This window comes from Balaenoptera acutorostrata, chromosome 15, assembly GCF_949987535.1.
Source record: "Balaenoptera acutorostrata chromosome 15, mBalAcu1.1, whole genome shotgun sequence".
NCBI classification, from domain to species: domain Eukaryota; kingdom Metazoa; phylum Chordata; class Mammalia; order Artiodactyla; family Balaenopteridae; genus Balaenoptera; species Balaenoptera acutorostrata.
In genome coordinates, this window is record NC_080078.1 from 5,427,131 (window position 1) to 5,443,887 (window position 16,757).

The following is a 16,757-nucleotide window of genomic DNA, read 5'->3' on the forward strand; positions in this document are numbered from 1 at the left end:
TGGTCTGTGCCTGACTGACTGACATGGCAGCCACTCACTGTGTGACTCGATTAAAATACAAATTTAAAATGAAAAACTCAGTTCCTTACAGTTGCACTCTCCGCTTTTCAGGTGCTCAGCAGCCCATGTCCAGTGGCCGCTCTGCTGGGCTGCCCAGTTCTGGAGCATTTCTGCCTGATCCATAATCTCTCTGGCTTTGTTTACTGATGCACAGATGATTGGATCCTGTGACTGCTGCCTTTGCAAGAGGCCACGACGACTAGGTGGCCTATTAAAAACAGGCCTTTTCACCTGCTCCCCAGGGGCTCTCTTTGGGGCAGAGCCGGTCCTTCTGTCCGCTCTGCTGTGCTCTTGGACTCCCGCTCTGACTTGGTAGCGATGAAACGTGGTAGCTTGTCTAACGGACAGGTTGTAGGCAGCGGAGGCATCCGAGGGTGTACACCGCTGACAGTTGCAGCTTTTTCTTTGGCACTTTGCAGAGGATACTGAAATATTACTTCAAAAGATGAAGCGACAGAAATGGAATACGAATCAGTCATTATACCTCATGATGCATCTGTGAACGCCCTGTACTTACTTTTGGGTTATTACCATCTTTAGCCCAAGATTAGATGCACATTTACAGATATGGAAAATTGAACGTCCAGAAGAGTCAGGGTGACTGGGTGGGAGGCCCTGAAATGACGGCTGGCAGTGCCTCGTTCAGGAAGTGCACGAACCTTGTGGCCTTTGATGATTTTTAAAAGCCAATTAATATTTTCTTGTGGCCTTTATTAATTGGCATTTTCCATTATTCTCCAGATCAGAACAACATAGTAACCTATTGGTACCCCTTAAACAGCACACAGATGACGGTGGTACTTGTCGCATCACAGAGTTCTGATGGAGGGACACCTACACACTGCTGACCCGTGAGGATAAGGGCGCGGAGGTGCTATTCATGGGCTCACAGGGTTCCTGCCACAGGCCTGCAGCTCATCACAGCCCAGGCAGCAGTGCTGGGGCTTGTTAGAAGCATAAATGCTTCTAAGGTGACATAAGAAAATGCTATGATCCCACCATGCGGGTGGGTGCTGGGGAGGGAGGGGAAAATAGCTGTATATCTAAATATATCAATATTTATCTATATCTCAAAGGAAATATAATGAAATGTTAACAGGAGTTATCCCAGAAGTGAGATTATAAATAGAATTTTCTTTTTAATACTTGTTCTATGTTTTCCAAATTTTCTACCAGAACAAAAATTCTCTGGGTTATTTTTATGAGCAGAAAGTGTTATTTTTAGAAGTAGTATTTAAAATGAGGTGTAATGATTAGATGTTTTAATTTTTACAAAGAGACCCTGACCAAACTTGGACTTTGCTGTTTAGCCAAAACCTGTAGCTTTGACTGCCAGGTGGATTTAAAAGGAAACCTCATTTCAGCATATGTTTAATGTACCCAGCAAATGGCAACATTTGAGGTGAAAAAATATTAAAACATACTTTTGTTTACTTAAAGCATGGGATGGATAAATATTAATTTAAGAGTTCATCCTTATTTCTGTCTCAAGAGTGGGATTATTTATCAGTTTGATTATTTGCAAAGTAGAATTTTAGATAAAAATTTTACCATAAAGCCATTCCTTAATACAGTAGTCAAATAATAAAATATATAAATACCTCCATGAAAGACAACTTTTATCTGTTTTTTAATCAAAAGTGGGAAGGGGGTGGTTTCTCAAATTGTAGGTACTTTAACAAACCATAAGTAACTTCGTCTTTAATTAATACAGTCATACTTATGGGATGCTGATTATTTTTAATTATTCAGAACCTCCAAAATAAATATTTATATTTTTCTAGTAGTTAAATGTGTAAGAATGTTTTTTCTTTCTAATGCTGGCATGTTAAAGATCTAATGTATGTGCTCGTTATATAAATTATCCAAAAAAAAAAAAAGGCTCCAGGATATGTAAACATGAGTAAACCAGACCTGCTCCCAGAGCTGAGACAGAACAGCGCTCTCTCCCGTGTAGGTACCAGCAGTTAGTCACTAGCTCTGTCAGTTCTTCCCCTTAAGTACTGACAACTCCTGTTGCCCCATCCCCGGCACTGGACGGGGCTCCTACCGTCCCCTCCCTGGATGACCGAATGCCGCCCGGAAGGATGGGGAAGGACGCAGTACAGCCCAGGCTGGCCTGGCTCGGGGAGCGTCACCCCTGGCCTGCCCATCCCGCCGCTTCTCCGCCATTGCCCTGACCGCACCCAGCCACGCAGACCCCGTGACACCGTCGGAATGCTTTGGGTTTCATCAGAGCTCTTCCTTCACGACTCGGCTCAAATGTTTGCCTCCAAGAAGCCACTTCTGATGCTTCCCAGGAGCCTGAGCCAGGGCCCTCCCCGCCTCCGGTCACCCTGCACCTTTTCCACAGCCCCAATAAACACCGCTCACTGGACTCAGTTCCGGGGTTGATTCCTATTTGTTTCCCTAGAGCCTAGCCCAGGGCCTGGACCGTAATAAGCTTATCAATAAATGTTCCATGGACGAGTTCCAGTGCGACCCGCAGATCCCTTCCACAAAGTGTGCCTTCACGTGCCATGTGATTGTGTTTAAAAAAGTTTTGTTGGTCACAGTAGTCTGATGCCATAGAAATGTTTGTTGCCAGTGTTATAAATGTGACCTCGCTGTAGCTATCAACTCTATACCTGTTCCCTTTTAATGCAAGGTTTCACTTATTATTAAGAAAAGTGTTCGTCAACATTCATTATTCTGACATTTGCAAAATCAACGGTAACTAATCGCCATTGGAATCACAGAAGGAGAGCGTTTTCATTAGATACTTAGAGCTTTTTAATATTCTTATATGAAATAAAAAAATAAAGGCCACTAAAATGAAAGACTGAAAAAGGCCTTCCAGCCTGCAAGACAGAAATAGGGGGCCTATCATCAAAAAATCTACAAACAATAAATGCTGGGGAGGGTGTGGAGAAAAGGGAACCCTCTTGCACTGTTGGTGGGAATGTAAATTGATACAGCCACTATGGAGAACAGTATGGAGGTTCCTTAAAAAAACTAAAAATAGAATTACCAAATGACCCAGCAATCCCACTACTGGGCCTATACCCAGAGAAAACCATAATTCAAAAAGAGTCATCTACCACAATGTTCACTGCAGCACTGTTTACAATAGCCAGGACATGGAAGCAACCTAACTGTCTATCGACAGATGAATGGATAAAGAAGGTGTGGCACATATATACAATGGAATATTACTCAGCCATAAAAAGAAACGAAACAGTTATTTGTAGTGAGGTGAATGGACCTAGGGTCTGTTATACAGAGTGAAGTAAGTCAGAAAGAGAAAAACAAATACCATATGCTAACACATATATGGAATCTAAAAAAAAAAATGGTTCTGAAGAACCTAGGGGCAGAACAGGAATAAAGACGCAGAGGTAGAGAATGGACTTAAGGACATGGGGAGGGGGAAGGGTAAGCTGGGACTAAGAGAGTGGCATGGACATATATACACTACCAAATGTAAAACAGCTAGTGGGAAGCAGCCGCATAGCACAGGGAGATCAGCTCTGCTTTGTGACCACCTAGAGGGGTGGGATAGGAAGGGTGGGAGGGAGACTCAAGAGGGAGGGGATATGGGGATATATGTGTACGTATAGCTGATTCACTTTGTATACAGCAGCAACTAACACAACATTGTAAAGCAATTATACTCCAATAAAGATGTTTAAAAAAAAAAAAAAAAAAAAAAGGGGGCCTGACCGGAGTGTCAGGGCGATGCTGGCCTCACAGAATGAGTTAGGAATTCTCTCCTCTCCACTTTTAAGGAAAGTCTGAGTAGGATTGGTATTAGTTCTTCTTTAGACGTTTGATAGAATTCACCAGTGAAGCCATCGGGTTTTGGGCTTCGTCGGGAGACCTTAAGTTACCTGTTCGGTGGGGATGGGATGTGGTGGGGAGGGGCTTCGGGTGTGGAGCTCTGCCTGGAGGCGGCCCCGGGACCGCGCAGACAGGGATCCCCAGGGTGTGAGCTGAGGACCCCTGCACCTGGTCTGGGGGCCAGGGCAGCAGCTTCCACGAGGGCCTGCCATGGAGGAGGCGGCCCCAGGGCAGCCAGGCCACCCTGGGCCTCGGGAGAAAGCAGTGTGCTTGAAGCTCTGCTGCTCAGCAAGTGGGAAGGGATACAAAGGTGGGGACGTGTGCAGTGCTGCTACCTGGCTGGTCCCCGTGCTTTTCAAGACAGCCTCCTGACGCTGACAGTCTGTTATGACCCAGCCAACAGAGAGGTTTAAAAATAAAGTTAGAGCTCATTTAAACTGCCAAATGCTTAATAATGGATATCATTACTGACTATATTGATATCTAAAACCAGGATTTTTCAATCTATCCATCCAGTGTGGTAAGAGCCACACCAATGCTTTCTTCACTGAGCTTTATCCACGTGGTAAAAATACTGAAAATTAAAACATGTTATTTTCTAAAATCGGTGCTGTTAGCTAAAATGTGTTTTCATTTATAATTCCAGTGCTAGCTATGATTTGGGGGCAAGATTCTTTTACCCTAAAAGGCACTATACAGGCAGACCTCATTTTATTGCGTTTCACTTGACTGTGCTTCACAGATGCTGCTTTTTTTTTTCTTACAAATTGAAGGCCGTGGCAAGACTATCGGCATCATTTTTCCAACGGCATTTGCTTACTTTGTGTCTCTGCATCACATTTTGGTAATTCTTGCAATATTTCAAGCTTTTCATTATTATTATAGTCACAGTGATCTGTGATCAGTGGTCTTTGGTGTCACTACTACGACCCACTGAAGGCTCCAATGATGGTTAGCATTTTTTATCAATAAAGTATTTTTGGGCTTCCCCAGTGGTGCAGTGGTTGAGAATCCGCCTGCCAATGCAGGGGACATGGGTTCGATCCCTGGTCCGGGAAGATCCCACATGCCGCGGAGCAACAAAGCTCGTGTGCCACAACTACTGAGCCTGTGCTCTAGAGCCCGTGAGCCACAACTACTGAGCCCGTGTGCAGCAACTACTGAAGCCCGCGTGCCTAGAGCCCGTGCTCCACAATGAGAGAAGCCACTGCAATGAGAAGCCCGCGCACTGCAACGAAGAGTAGCCCCCGCTCGCCGCAACTAGAGAAAGCCTGCACGCAGCAACGAAGACCCAACACAGCCAAAAATAAATAAATAAATAAAATAAATTTTAAAAAAATAATAAAGTGTTTTTAAATTGAGGTATGTGCATGGCTTTTTTAGACATAATGCTATTACACACTCAACAGACTACAGTATAGTGTAAACATAACTTTTATATGCACTGGGAAACCAAAAAGTTCCTGTGACTTGCGTTGTTGAGATGGTCTGGAACCAAAACTGCAACATCTCTGAGGCCTGCCTGTACAACCTGCATCCATGGAGCTGGGCAGTCATTATCAATGGCTGCTGACATCACGGAAGGAAACAAGCAAACATGTGTACCCACCACCACTGCTGATGAAATGCTCTACCAAACAAAACAGGCAAACTAACAAAACAACAACAGACTCTGATCAAGGCGGGAAATATAGGATGAAGGGGAACTCAGTAAAGGACACCATGTGTACGCAACCAGCAAAAATCCAGACTGGGGACACCCCCCAGGACCAGTAACCTGGGTTTTCTACAGAGAGATTACAAGGAAAAAGAGACAGGGGAGACCTCTAGATATGGAAAGACTCATCACAAGACTGAGCCACCAATTACAATGTAGGGAGCTAGCCTGGGTCCAGATTCGAACAACTATACTGTCAAGAAATTTTTAATGAGACAATCAGAAATTTGAAGTGACCAGGTGATGATATTCAGGAATTACTGTCAATTTTAAAAGATATGATAATTGGCATTGTGGTCAGGAAAAAAAGAGGATCTTTAATATATTTACAGATGAAATGATATGATGTCTGTAGTTAGCTTCAAACTGATCTTGGAGTGGGTTGGGGAGAGATGAAACAAGATTTATAAATGAACTGTTAAAGCTAACCTGGGGGACCAGGTCATTAGATTATTCTGTCCATTTTTATGTGTGTTTGAATTTTTCCATAAGAAAAAGTTGAAAATAAAAACCAGGAGAAGGCACTACAGACAGACAGGTCACACCTGAACAATGTGTCGTCTCATGTGCCTGGATTCTGAGTTTTGTGACATGCAAATTGTAAAGTTTTTATTTTCCCCAGCAAAAGGAATTGTTATGCTTTCAGAAATGCCTTAAGATCATTTCCAAAGAGTTTGAATATTGTTTTAAAATATACTGGGGCCTTTAATAAAATAGCATTTCACATGTGCCCTTCCCAAGCAGTTTGTCCAGTTTTGATATCTACTGCTAACAAAATGGAAAAGCTCCATTTTCTTCTGAAAATAATTTTTGGAGTTAGTTGGGGTAATTTGCAAACAATCATGCAGTACGCTTATCTAAGAGGAGAAGCCAAAGACATTTTTGAATGCGATTTCAGAACAGTGCATTTCCTGGACCAAAACATGTGCTTCGGCCTGTGAGGAGGCTGGCACGGTCCCCGACACCCGCGCTCGCACTGTAGCATGGGCCCATCTTTGGGAGCGTTCCCATCTCCTGTGACCGACTCCACCCCCGCCCCGCTTGGAGCTGAACAGAGGCCCCCACTAGGGGTGACCACACGGGCGGAGCCGGGGAGACACACACCCCACAGGAGGCATGGCTTCTGCATGCACCACAGGAAGGACCACACGATAATGAAGGATAACGAAAAACAAGCAGCAACGGTGGCCCAGGCTTACTGCGCCAACTGCTCATATCCCGCTCCTCTCCGGAGCACGCTCACTTTCTCACTCTGCAAAACACCTCTGGCACAAATTCTCTTCTTTCGAACTTGTTCAGCACCACCCTGCCCGCCCCGTCCGCCGGTGATCTGTCCTTCGGCACCGAGTGACAGACGTCCCCCAACACAGCCCTCGAGTCTGTCCTCCCAGCTGCACCCAGGCCCCGGCCCTTGGCCTTCCCGTCAGCACAGTGGACCCGCATCCCTGCCCCGGCCGGCCGGCTCCTCCCCGTGTGCTCTTCTTCCTTCTCAGTCATCCCCTTTCCTCCATCCTTTCCCCCTTCTCTACTGTATAATCTACACTGAAAATAAACTTAAAAGACGAGGACGCCCTCTGGAGGCTCCGCCACCCTGGAACCCTCGCCTCCCTCCTCTGCTCCCTGAGGGTGCTGAGTCCACCCCCCTCAGGGCTTTCAAATGTCCCGCTCCTTCTGTCTGGGAAGCTCCTCCCCTTGACCCCTGGGTCTCAGGTGTCACCCCCTCAGAGAAGTGCTCCGCTGCGGGCTCTGTCATGTGCCGCCCAGATCCCCTGCAGGACTGGGACTGATTCTGGCTGCGGGGAGATGGCCCTCGGCTGGCAGCGCTCCTCGGGAATCGCTCTGGCTAAGACCCCGGCCCCCAGATGCTGCCCCAAATCCAGGCAGCTCCAAGGGCCGTCCCAGCCCGGAGGTCTCGGTGGGGGCAGTGGCGGCACCGGGCCAGCCTCTCCCTTCCGTACGGGGCCCGGGTGGCTCTCATCAGCACCCGCACTCGCTCTCAGAGTCAGCTTCCCAGAAAACCCAACCCCTGACCTCCATCAAAGTCGTCACCTGATCCCTCGTCACCTCACCTTGCTTCATTCCTCCACGTAGCTTCTAGCGTTGATATTTGTGTTTATTTCTCATCGTCTGCTTCTTATCACTAGAACCTAAGTTCCAGCAGAGCCAGGGGCTGGTCTTGTTTATCTTTGTGTCTCCAGAGCCCACACCGGGGCCTGGCCCAGAAGACAGAGTTGTCAAAGGAACAGACGAAGTGACTCAGCCTCTGTGCCTCTTACTGGCTTGTTTACGATTACAGATAACGTACACACAGGGTTTACACAGCACACTTTCCGAAGGTGTAATGATCAGATCACTATGTTCAACCTTAAGTCTTCCTTCAGAAAACAATATGAAAACTGAAGAAAATGCAGAAAAAGGTCACTACAGGTCTAAAGGACTGCAGCCATGACCAAAAGCAAGGAGAGCTTAAAACCTGATACAGTCTGGCAAACAATGGACCTACTGTGTGTAAACTGTCATTTACAGATAAACTAAAAACAAAAGGGGGACTGAAGTTAAGGAAGTTGAAAGGCTGTGTGGCAGGGGAACCTGCAGGCCCTGGGAGGAAGTCTCCACCCCACCTGAGGCTCATCACCTTCCTGTGTGGAGGGAAAAGCACCCCGCATCACCAGAGCCTGCTGTTCAGGATCGGGGTACACCGGGCCTTACTCACAGGAGACGTGGTTTCTGGTTTGGACACTGGCGCTTTAAAGGTAGAAGCGTTTTGGGAAACAACTCCTTTCTTTTCTGCAGCCGCCCCCGTGGATGAACGTTCTAAGTAATCTGGCGGGGGAATGACGACGCTGCTTTTCTCAGACAAGTTCATCGTGCTCACGCTTCGTACTGATATCAAGCTAGCGAACAAGAACCAGAGGATACAAGTTAGATGAGACCTGGCCCCTGCACCCCAAACATCCCCAATCTCCTATGGCCAGAACTACGGTGGATTAATAATCCAATACGGTGAGGGAAGGGGAGATTACAACACACACACACACTATATATATGACACTGCAGAGTTTCTGCTGACTTATAAGTGTACACTCGAAAGAAATCCTTTAAAAGACATGACAAAAGAAAAGGAGAGGAAAACTGGCTCAATTAGGGGCTGGCTCTTAATTCAAGGAGTTCAATAAGAAAATACAGCAAATGCCTTGAGCAAAAGCATCGAGCACTTCAGACTAAAAAATCTCAGAATTTTAACATCCTAAAAATATTTAGTTTCATTCCTTGGCCACTGGCAGCTGAGCTATTCTGCAAGGGGTGGAGACACACAGATGGCTTGGAGCAAGTATAATGGAAGGACTTGCGGGGGGCATCAGGTGCGGCGTCCACGGTCCGCCGGGGACAGCAGGATGGGTCAGGACGGTTGCTCTGACATGGGAAACACCGTGGCCAAGGTGGTTTGTGGTCAAGACGATGCCACATTCAGTTTGGACATGTTTCTGAGGACCCACGCCACATACAAACATTCACGTCTTGGCTGGGAGAGACCTGTCTGCATTAGTCTAGTCTTGGCTCCACCACTTCCAGCTCCTTGAGCAAGTTATTACACCTTTCCGTGCCCGTTTTCTCAATTTTCAAGCAGGGACCTATCTCACAAGGTTGTATGATGATTAAATGACCTGGTCAGTGTAAGGCACTTTGGACAGTTCCTAAGTGACGGTGATAATGATCATTATCTGGGTGGGATACAGACGTGGGGGGCGGTGTCGGCACAGAGGTGCTGAGTGAAGCCCGTTGATGTAATTCGAGCTTAGGGAGCAGACACGGTGGCCAAGGAAGCACCGAAAAGGAAAAAAGGACTGAGGGCAGATCCCGAGGACACCTATGTCTAAGCACAGGGCAGAGGAGAGATCTGAAACGGTACTGAAGATGGATGGCTGGTGAAGTGGAGGGAAAATAAAGAGTGCAAGGGCAAGAGAACATTCCAGAAAAAGTGTTCATCAGCGTTAAAGGCTGCCGAGTAAGACCAAGACAGAGCACACGGGCCTTGGATTCCGCTGCGGTGGGTGGTGGGGAGACTGCTTCTGAGGCTGAAGGGGGGCTCTGGGGCGCGTCTCTTTCCAGCAGGCGGCCAGTGAAGTGTGTGGGCAACGGAAGTCAGGAAGGAAACAATCATGGAGCAGCAATCCCCCGCAACCCCCCACTACTCCACACCATCTGCGGCTTCCCCGTGGGCTCTGCTACACATCCAGATTAATTCTGACACGCCTGAGAACACGAGGTCGAGGTGCGTTTTCTGCCCCTGGGCCATCTGAGCCACAGGCAGGTCCTACCTTGGCCCGGGCACGCTCACGGTCTCCTTCTCGTTTTCCTCCAGCAACTTTGTGTATGACGACGGGAACCAACCCCTCCTGCAGGTGAAGAGTGGGGAGAAGAAGACCTTGCTGGGATGCTCACAGCAGACAAGCAAGCCATAAACACACCCAGGAACGGCTCGGTGACAGCTCAGGGGCAGGCCGGGCCACTTTCATCACAGTCTCTCATAGGTATCTTACATACAGCATTACTTTTATTTGGATTCCCTTTTTGTCTTTTGTTTCCATATTGGTTTCACTTAATACCTGAATAATCTACACAGAAACTTGATTTAACCTACTTCCTGTAAAGCTTATGCACGTACAGTTGAAATGATGACACTGGCATTTAAACTATTCACCTGCTAAATCTTAACAAAGTATATCTTGAGAAATCTGAAGTCACGTGAAAAAAACATTTAAAACTACTTTCAGAAGTGACTCCTATTTATGCATCAAATTCATCTATATGCGCACACACATACAGAAAACAGCTTGGGAATGACTGGGAATAGAATAACCGCAGTTAACTAAACTATAACTATCACTAAGCTATGAGCCTAACTGTGGTGAAAATGCTAATCTGCCCACAAGGAAGACCTGCTACGAGGAGAGACAGCGGCCCTCTCAGCGGGGGACCGCCGGGCCCCGTGCGGAGGCCCCTCCCGAGACCTACACTTTGGTGTCCTCATGCTCTCCGTACAGCCAGCCGTCCTTCTCCTCGGAGACGAGCAGCGTGATGACGTCTCCCTGTGCGAAGCTAAGTAAGGTCTGGTTAGCGCCGGCCGTGTGCGGAAAGATGGTTTTCACTTTCTGCTTTTTTACCCTGTTCAGTCCGGTGGCAACAGAAACCGACCGCTGTAAACTGGGGTCATCTGAAGAACCTGTCAAAAATGAACCGAGCAGTGATGGCTTTTCAAGGAAGGATGATCAGGCAAGTTCAAAGGAGCCAACCCCAGGAAACCACCCGCCCCCATCTCTCCAGCACCCTCATTCCACTGAGACGCCAAGCGGATTGTATTTCCACACCTCCACCTGTGCCTCGATGGACAGAGCCATGGCCCGAGGCCTCTCAGAGGAGGGTCCCTGTGGCTAAAGGCTCTTCTCCAGACCGAGAGGATAAAGCAGTGTAGCCAAGCTTCATCTGCACCGATTCAATCAGGACGGCTCTTAAAGAGGCAAAGTGCTCCACCACCGAGTGGCCCACTGCTTTCCTTGCCCCGCTCCCCGAGGACAAATCACAGAGGCGCTGTGAGGCACCAGCTCAGACCAAACTGTCCAAGGCCTGTGCCACAAAAAAGAGAGAAACTGGAAACGTAGACGTTCTTGCTGCCACGGCTGCTCACCTGCGAGCGTGGCAGGGATGTGGTGAGGACGAGTCACGTGTACTGACCCCTCCCTAGGTGCCGTGGCAGAGGCAGGAACCGGATGGAAGCAGACGCGGGCGGCCTGGCTCCACGGCCTAACGCTGCCCTGTGCCATGTCTCCGCTCAACGCGGCCTGGCATGTACCAGCCCTACCCCGCCAACCCCAAAATTGGAATGGAAATATTTTTTTCCAGATTTTTTTTCCACTCAAATTTTGCTAGCCCACTATTTACAATAAAACAATGCAAAATCTCTTTCTGCATCATTCTCGCAAATTCTTAATAACTACAATGTAAACTTTGCTATCTCTTCAACATGCCACATACTCTAATTACCTCGGCTGTATTGAATTCAATGATTTTCATTTAGTTTTTACCAATAAGAACCAAAGAATCATTTGAACGATTGGGCTGCACACAGCACTGTATATTTTAACTGTATGTTATATATAACTTATAGTTCTTCAAAGGCAAATGGCTACAGAGTATCATCTTTCCAGCTGACATTCTGAAAATCCCATCTCTTCCCCAAGAGCTGCACGCGCTGGACAGCCTGTGGGCTCTCGCGAGCAGCACGCCGTGTGACTGCCACAACTTCACACCCAAGGGGCCCGTGAGTCCCCCCCACAGAGACGGGTCTGGCGCCATGACAGTCTCAAGGTCCTGGGTGCCGAAGCCTCTGTGTAGGCAGAGTGGAGCCTAACCAAAGCCAGCTGAAATGCCTGCAAACGATAACTGGTCCCAATTTACTGAAATGGAGTCAAGCGGGTTAAGAAATTTAAGCAGGTAGAACCTAAGCCCCCAGAAAGCATGAAAGGCTCTGTTAGAGACGATGAAAACACTGATTATAATTCAAACGAAGCCTACTGCTAAGACTGATAACCATTAATTTTGTCATGTGAACTTCTACAGTTTATTTCATTGAAAAAAAGAAATTTTAGTCCAATTGCCACAAATACGTAACACAGCGCAAGGCTCTGTAAGTTATATCCCATTTCTTTTAAAATATAACACCTTTCAATAGGATGTTCACTCTATGTAAACATCGATCTGTATATAGAATTAGCATGTGTCAAAGCAACGTGTCTTATGGTTTTAGAATAAACCTAGACCCCATCAGGAGGTGTGAGTTCCTCCAAGCCAGTGTGGAGCAGGTGCTACCATACATGTGTATTTACCTCTATCTCAAGGCACACTTATCCTAAATATTTACAAAATTTTAAAGGTACTTTAAAAGAAATCCAACTAAGTATCTTACCTGTTGAATTATATTTTCTTTCTGAATTCTGTGCGACTGTGGCTGGGTTATTAAACATATCAATCAAAGGGCTCGTTGACGCTCTGGCTGAAGGAGCCGAGGGGATCTTTGGTGAATATTTAGAAAGGGTGTCATAATCTCGCCCAACCTGTGAAAAATTCCTTCTTAGTTTAACATTAGTAAAACACAGCAACGGCATTAGACAGATCCCCAGGACTGTTCTGCATTACACGCTTTAAATTCCATTTTTTTCCCCAAATTTTTTGTAGGGCAATGCCCCTTTTCGAATTATTTCAAGAACACCATGTCCTTTTTTCCATTTTTGTCTTTTTTTTTTTTTTTAGAGCAGTTACTCCCCATTTTCCCCACCCCTTGAAAAGCACTCATCTCCTTCCTGTCCCTATGGATTTTTAGGTTCCCTTTTAAGTGCTGCTTGGCTAAAGGCATCTACATTTAAAATTATTTTTCCACAGAATTTTGAGTGCATTACTCCATTACTTTCTAACATCTTGTTTTCCAGCATCAGTGGGATTCTCTCTTCTTCATGAGTAATCTATTTTTGCCCTCCCTGAAAGTTTTCAGAATCCTCTCTTTATCGCTAGCATTCTGCCATCTGTTGAGGTTCTGGTCTTTTCCATTCAGCCAGGATCACCCTGCCTGCGACGTTAAAGGCCAGGTTACCGCGGTCATCTCCACCGGGACCTCGGTTACAGCAGGGCAGGGGGAGAAGTGGTGGGAAACGACAGTGTGTACCCGTGGGCCAGCTGCAGCCTAAGAGAGGGAGAGGGTCGATGTTTGGTGCCCACGCTGCTGGAAGGATAAGTCGCCATTTACTGGATGGGAAAGACTGAGGAGAAGCGGGGTTAGAGGGAGAGCCTCAGGTATGTGGTTTTGGACACGCTGAGCGGGAAGATCCCCACTAGACATGCGGGCGGTGAGGCCCCAGGTGGCAGCTGGACGTACCTCCTGCGTTTCAACCCAGCTAACATTACGTTTATCCTCTTTGATTTTTTCTTTTAAATCCTGTTTTTGCACTGTATTTTGGGAGAGTTCTTTGGCTTAATTTCCCAAGCTGATCCATTCTGCTAAGGAGCCCAGCTGTTGTTTTGGGGTGTTTTTGGAGGGGACAAGGGGGAAATGAAAAACTTTAATTTTAGAAAAATTTTGAACAGGTACATAAGTAGAGAAAACAGCACAATAAATCTCCATGTACCCAACACCTAGCTTCAACAATGACCAATCCACGGCCATTCTTGTTTCCTGTATGCCCCATCCATCTTCCCCCACAACTGGATTATTTTGAAGCGAATCTCAGACATACCATTTTAACTATAAATAATAATCCTTTTAAATTTCCAAGACAGCTGACTCTTCTCTGTGGTTGTAATAGCCTTTCATCTCTTTTCTCCTCTGCCCTGTTGGCTCTGTTGCCCCTTTTACTGGGCATTCCAGTTTTTACTTTGGTGCGTCTTTTTATGACACTGGTTTCCCCCACCTGTTCAGTGACCGCTGGTTGTCTGTCCATCTTTGTACTGGGTGGCGGTCCCCATTCTGTTTACTGTACACGACAGTCTGTGTTTTCCCTGTGCTCCTGACGGCATGCGATGTGGGGAAGAGGCAAGACACACCCCCAGGAGTGAGCCCCACCAGTCAGTCCACACATGCGGTTTCAGTTCACAGACGAAAGCCCGGGCTGCCTGTGGTTTAGCACAAGTGGGACAAGCGGAGGGACCAAGCAGCCTGGACAGCCTGAACCAGCTCCCCAGCCGACAACACACAGGACACCCCAGCTTCTTCCCCGCTTCTTGGATCCACTGGCTCTGAACTGACGGCTCCACCCTCCGCAGGAACCTTGCCCTGCACGTCTTCCCTGGGCCTGAAATGTCCTTCTATTTTCATTCTGCACACGCTGACCTTGCCTTGCTCGCTCTGGAGACTCCTTCAGCATTTCTGGTCCATTGACAGCACGTGCTCTTTATTTGCCCACGCGGCTATGGCTCTATTAGGCAGGTTAATGGCTGGTCATTAATATCTTTGCTGTCACTTCAGAGGGCTTTATATGGACAGGGAGGGTGGACTGACTCATGTGTTCAAACTACCTGCTGGATTCGAATCTCCACACGTGTTTGTGAAAAAATAATAAAGCCCATGTTCAAAGAACAGTGAACTACGATGCTTGAATTCATTACCTGGAATACTGGGGTGATTGTTTTTTTCCTCAGGTGCCTTATGTAGTGATGAGTGGCACCAGAGTTTTGCTAATCTGTGTTCTAAGACACTTTACGCTTCCTTCAATGGGAATAAACTTATAAAGTTGGAATCATTACAATTAAAAACAGTATCAGTAAAATCTCCAAAACAAAGATTACAGTGCTAACACAGTGTGAAACATTTGCACATCTAGTTTCAAATCTGAAGGTAAGGGGATAAAAGAAAAGGCAGGCCCTAGAAGTAATACAGGAGGACCCGTGATTTCCACTAACAAAGAAGGCCTTGGTCTGTCATGCAAATTTGGCTGAAATCTTATTAGCAAACATAAAACCGAAATCTTGAGGAGACAACCAGCTCTTACCATGCTGCTTCTCTCGATCATGGGTGAAGGCAGAGGCGTTCCAGACATTGGGGTAGAGATTGGGGTCTTAATTTCTTCGATCATATTCATGATTTTCTCTGGTACTTTGGTGGCATCACCACATGTTTCTTGCCACCTAGGCAGTTTGGAATTGATCAATTCTGCAGACTATAAATTCAAAAGAAACAAAACCAAAGACAAATGTGTATTGTTGGAAGGACTGACACAAATTACAAACACTACTAATGTATTCCTGGCTTACCACTGGAAGTGTGGGAGCTACGAGTTAAATTCAGTGAGGAGCTTAAGCACCTATGGGTATCTGCTGTGTCTTATTTGCTGAGGATGTAGGCTCCTGTTCTAAAGGAATTTACCGTCTCCCTCAGGGTGAATACAGAGTTCAAGACTAATACCAGGATTGTACGTGATTCAGAAGAAGTTCAAAAACTAAAAGAGAAGGTGGAGCAATCCGTCTTAATCCCCATGTTCCCCCCGCGGCCCCAGAACTGCCAATCCCCGCTGTCTTCCCCCCACGAGAAGCACCTCTGACCGAGCGACAGGACCAGGAGTGGACTCTGTGCGTGTGTGTACGTTTGTGTGCACTAAACACTGTCCTACGTACTTCATCCTTGTTAATTCACTGCATCTGCCCCACAATCCTAAAGTAGGTACCATTCTCATCCCCATTTCACAGATGAGGAAACTGAGAACTTTGAGAGGCTAAGTAACTGGCTAACACAGCTTTCCGTGGTAGATCCAGGACCCTGAGGTTTCAACTACTGGGACCTCAGGGAAACCGGATTGGCGTGTTAGAGGAGTGAATCAGACCTGCCCTGAGAAGTTCCTCTACGGGACAGAGGGACTAGAGCAGAGCATGGTGGGTCTTCAGAGTCAGGGGCACTGCTGAGGGGAAGCCCCGCCCACAGGCCGGCTGGGGCTCTGGGGCAGGCCGACCATGGGCTTTGCAGAAACGCTGGGCTGCAGAACAGAGAGATGCAGGACAGCGACGAGACCCCTTAGCCCCAGAGGCAGAGGCGTCTGTCCTGGTTCCCACAGCCTGGCTCTCCCTCCAACTGGACTCCCAGACTCCCCGGAGCCTTTCCGAGAACCCCGTTTTCCAGGGCGGCAATCCAGTTGGAAAAGGGAAGTAGGGGATCTTTTTTGAAACTATTTTCATAATCACCACACTGTTTTCATCTAGGCTCTGTGTCCATCAGAAGTGGGCTGGGGGAGTTGGTGTAAATCCTAGGCCCCGCCCCTCACACCACCCTGTCTCCTGCATGTGACGCAGACACACCGGGGACCAACTACTAAGCCTGCTTCATCCAGGACTGGGATCAGGGAAAGCACAAAAGCGGTTTCAGAGACCTGAAGAGACTTCTGCTAGAGAAAGGAGGAGATCTGGCTTGCGTCACACTAAAAAACGTAATAGGGACTCAAGGTTAAGTGTAAGAAAGACTCTGTCAACAACTAGAGCTCTCTGGAAATAGGCCATGTTGCCTCATGACACAGCAAGTACCCCATTGCTGGGGGGTGGTGTCACCACAGAGAGCTTCAAGGTTGCTTCTGTGCCCCTCCGGCCCACGACCCTGCCCCAATAGGACACTGTCACCATGGAAACATTA

The 16,757-nt window shown here is 47.2% G+C and overlaps 1 protein-coding gene across 1 annotated transcript in view; it reads right to left on the reverse strand.

The window, feature by feature from the left end:
* BAIAP2L1 (BAR/IMD domain containing adaptor protein 2 like 1) overlaps positions 1 to 16,757 on the reverse strand; it is an 88,526-nt gene that overhangs the window by 8,554 nt on the left and 63,215 nt on the right. Inside the window, exons 8-12 of the mRNA XM_057528502.1 lie at positions 15,133 to 15,300; positions 12,561 to 12,708; positions 10,613 to 10,820; positions 9,916 to 9,993; positions 8,310 to 8,490 (exon numbers count right to left, since the gene is read on the reverse strand). Coding sequence (XP_057384485.1) covers positions 8,310 to 8,490; positions 9,916 to 9,993; positions 10,613 to 10,820; positions 12,561 to 12,708; positions 15,133 to 15,300 — 783 coding nt within the window. The remainder of the gene's footprint in view (positions 1 to 8,309; positions 8,491 to 9,915; positions 9,994 to 10,612; positions 10,821 to 12,560; positions 12,709 to 15,132; positions 15,301 to 16,757) is intronic.